General features: G+C 20.8%; 1 protein-coding gene across 1 annotated transcript; it reads left to right on the top strand.

Moving 5' to 3' along the window:
- Positions 1-107: 107 nt before the first annotated feature.
- PGSY75_0016700 (putative calcyclin binding protein) lies at positions 108-794 on the top strand (the record flags this gene model as incomplete). Its single annotated transcript, XM_018783307.1, has 1 exon — positions 108-794. The coding sequence occupies one exon, from the start codon at positions 108-110 to the stop codon at positions 792-794; it is 687 nt and encodes a 228-aa protein (XP_018638916.1).
- Positions 795-1,320: the final 526 nt, after the last annotated feature.

The raw sequence follows: 1,320 nt of genomic DNA, 5'->3' as shown, positions 1-1,320 counted from the left end.
AAAATACATTTTATTATAAAATTATATATATATATATATATATATATATATATATATATTATATATGTTAGTATATCCCATTTTTAATATTTAAAATAAAAAAAAAAATGACGACCGAAGAAAAGATTAACAACTTAAATGAAGATTTAGAAGAATTAAACACCTTACTGTTATCAGTTAAAAGAGAAAATGTGAAGGCAAAAATACAACAATGTATTGAGAATATTAATGGAGAAATAATTAAATTAAAAATTAATAAAAATCAAATGCCAAACAAAATTACTGATACAAAAGTTCAATTAAACGATCCCATTGTTTCATATAATTCTGTTCAATCATTTGCTTGGAATCAAGAAAGAAATAAAGTGACTATATTTTTAACTGTTAAGAATGTGCATACTGTAGGAGAAGAAAAAATTTCAACTATATTTGAAGAAAGGTCATTTGAAATAAAAATGAATGATGTAGATAAAAAACATTATCGTTTTTGTATTAAAAAATTGTGTGATAAAATTATACCAAATAAATGTTCATTCAAAGTGAAAAAAGATACTGTACATGTCACCTTAATAAAACAAGAAAACAAACACTGGGATAATCTACATTTTAAAGAATCACCAATGTCTAAAATAAAACCTCCACGTATGGATGAACAAACAGAACCATCAGCTATGTTAATGAATATGATGAAACAATTATATCAAGAGGGAGATAGTGATATGAAAAGAACCATAGCCAAAGCTTGGTGTGAAGCCAACGAAAAAAAATCTGACTTTTCTGTACCAAATTTTTAGAAAAATATAAATAGTAAAAATAATAAAAATAAATAGATACATATATATATATATATATATATATATATATTTATTTATATATTTTTTCTACTTTTTTATCTTATTTTTTTTTTGGGGAGGGGTAATAATATACGTGATTATATACCTTTTATTTTTCTTTTTAAGAAATATGTTCCTTTTGCCTAACTACAAAAATATATTACCATATTGATGAAGCATAATATTTTAAATTTAATCAGTTCATTTAATAAAATGTAAATTGTCTTATATCTATCTCTATATTGACAGACAATATAACAAAGAACAAACCATGATTTAGAAAATGAATATAATATTGATTGTGTACATATATTTTAATATATTTATAGAATAAAATATATATGAATATATTATATTACATGACTTTATTTATTTATTTTTTTATTAATGAAACAACTTTAATTTACGTTCGTTTAAAACACGTTTTTGAAAATTTATAAAGAAAAAAAAGCATTAAAGGGATAAATACATAAACAATTTAAAATAT

This window comes from Plasmodium gaboni (assembly GCF_001602025.1).
Source record: "Plasmodium gaboni strain SY75 chromosome Unknown, whole genome shotgun sequence".
Taxonomy (NCBI): Eukaryota; Apicomplexa; class Aconoidasida; order Haemosporida; family Plasmodiidae; genus Plasmodium; species Plasmodium gaboni.
Note: the sequence above shows the minus strand (reverse complement) of the source record. Positions and strands in the feature narration are given on the sequence as shown.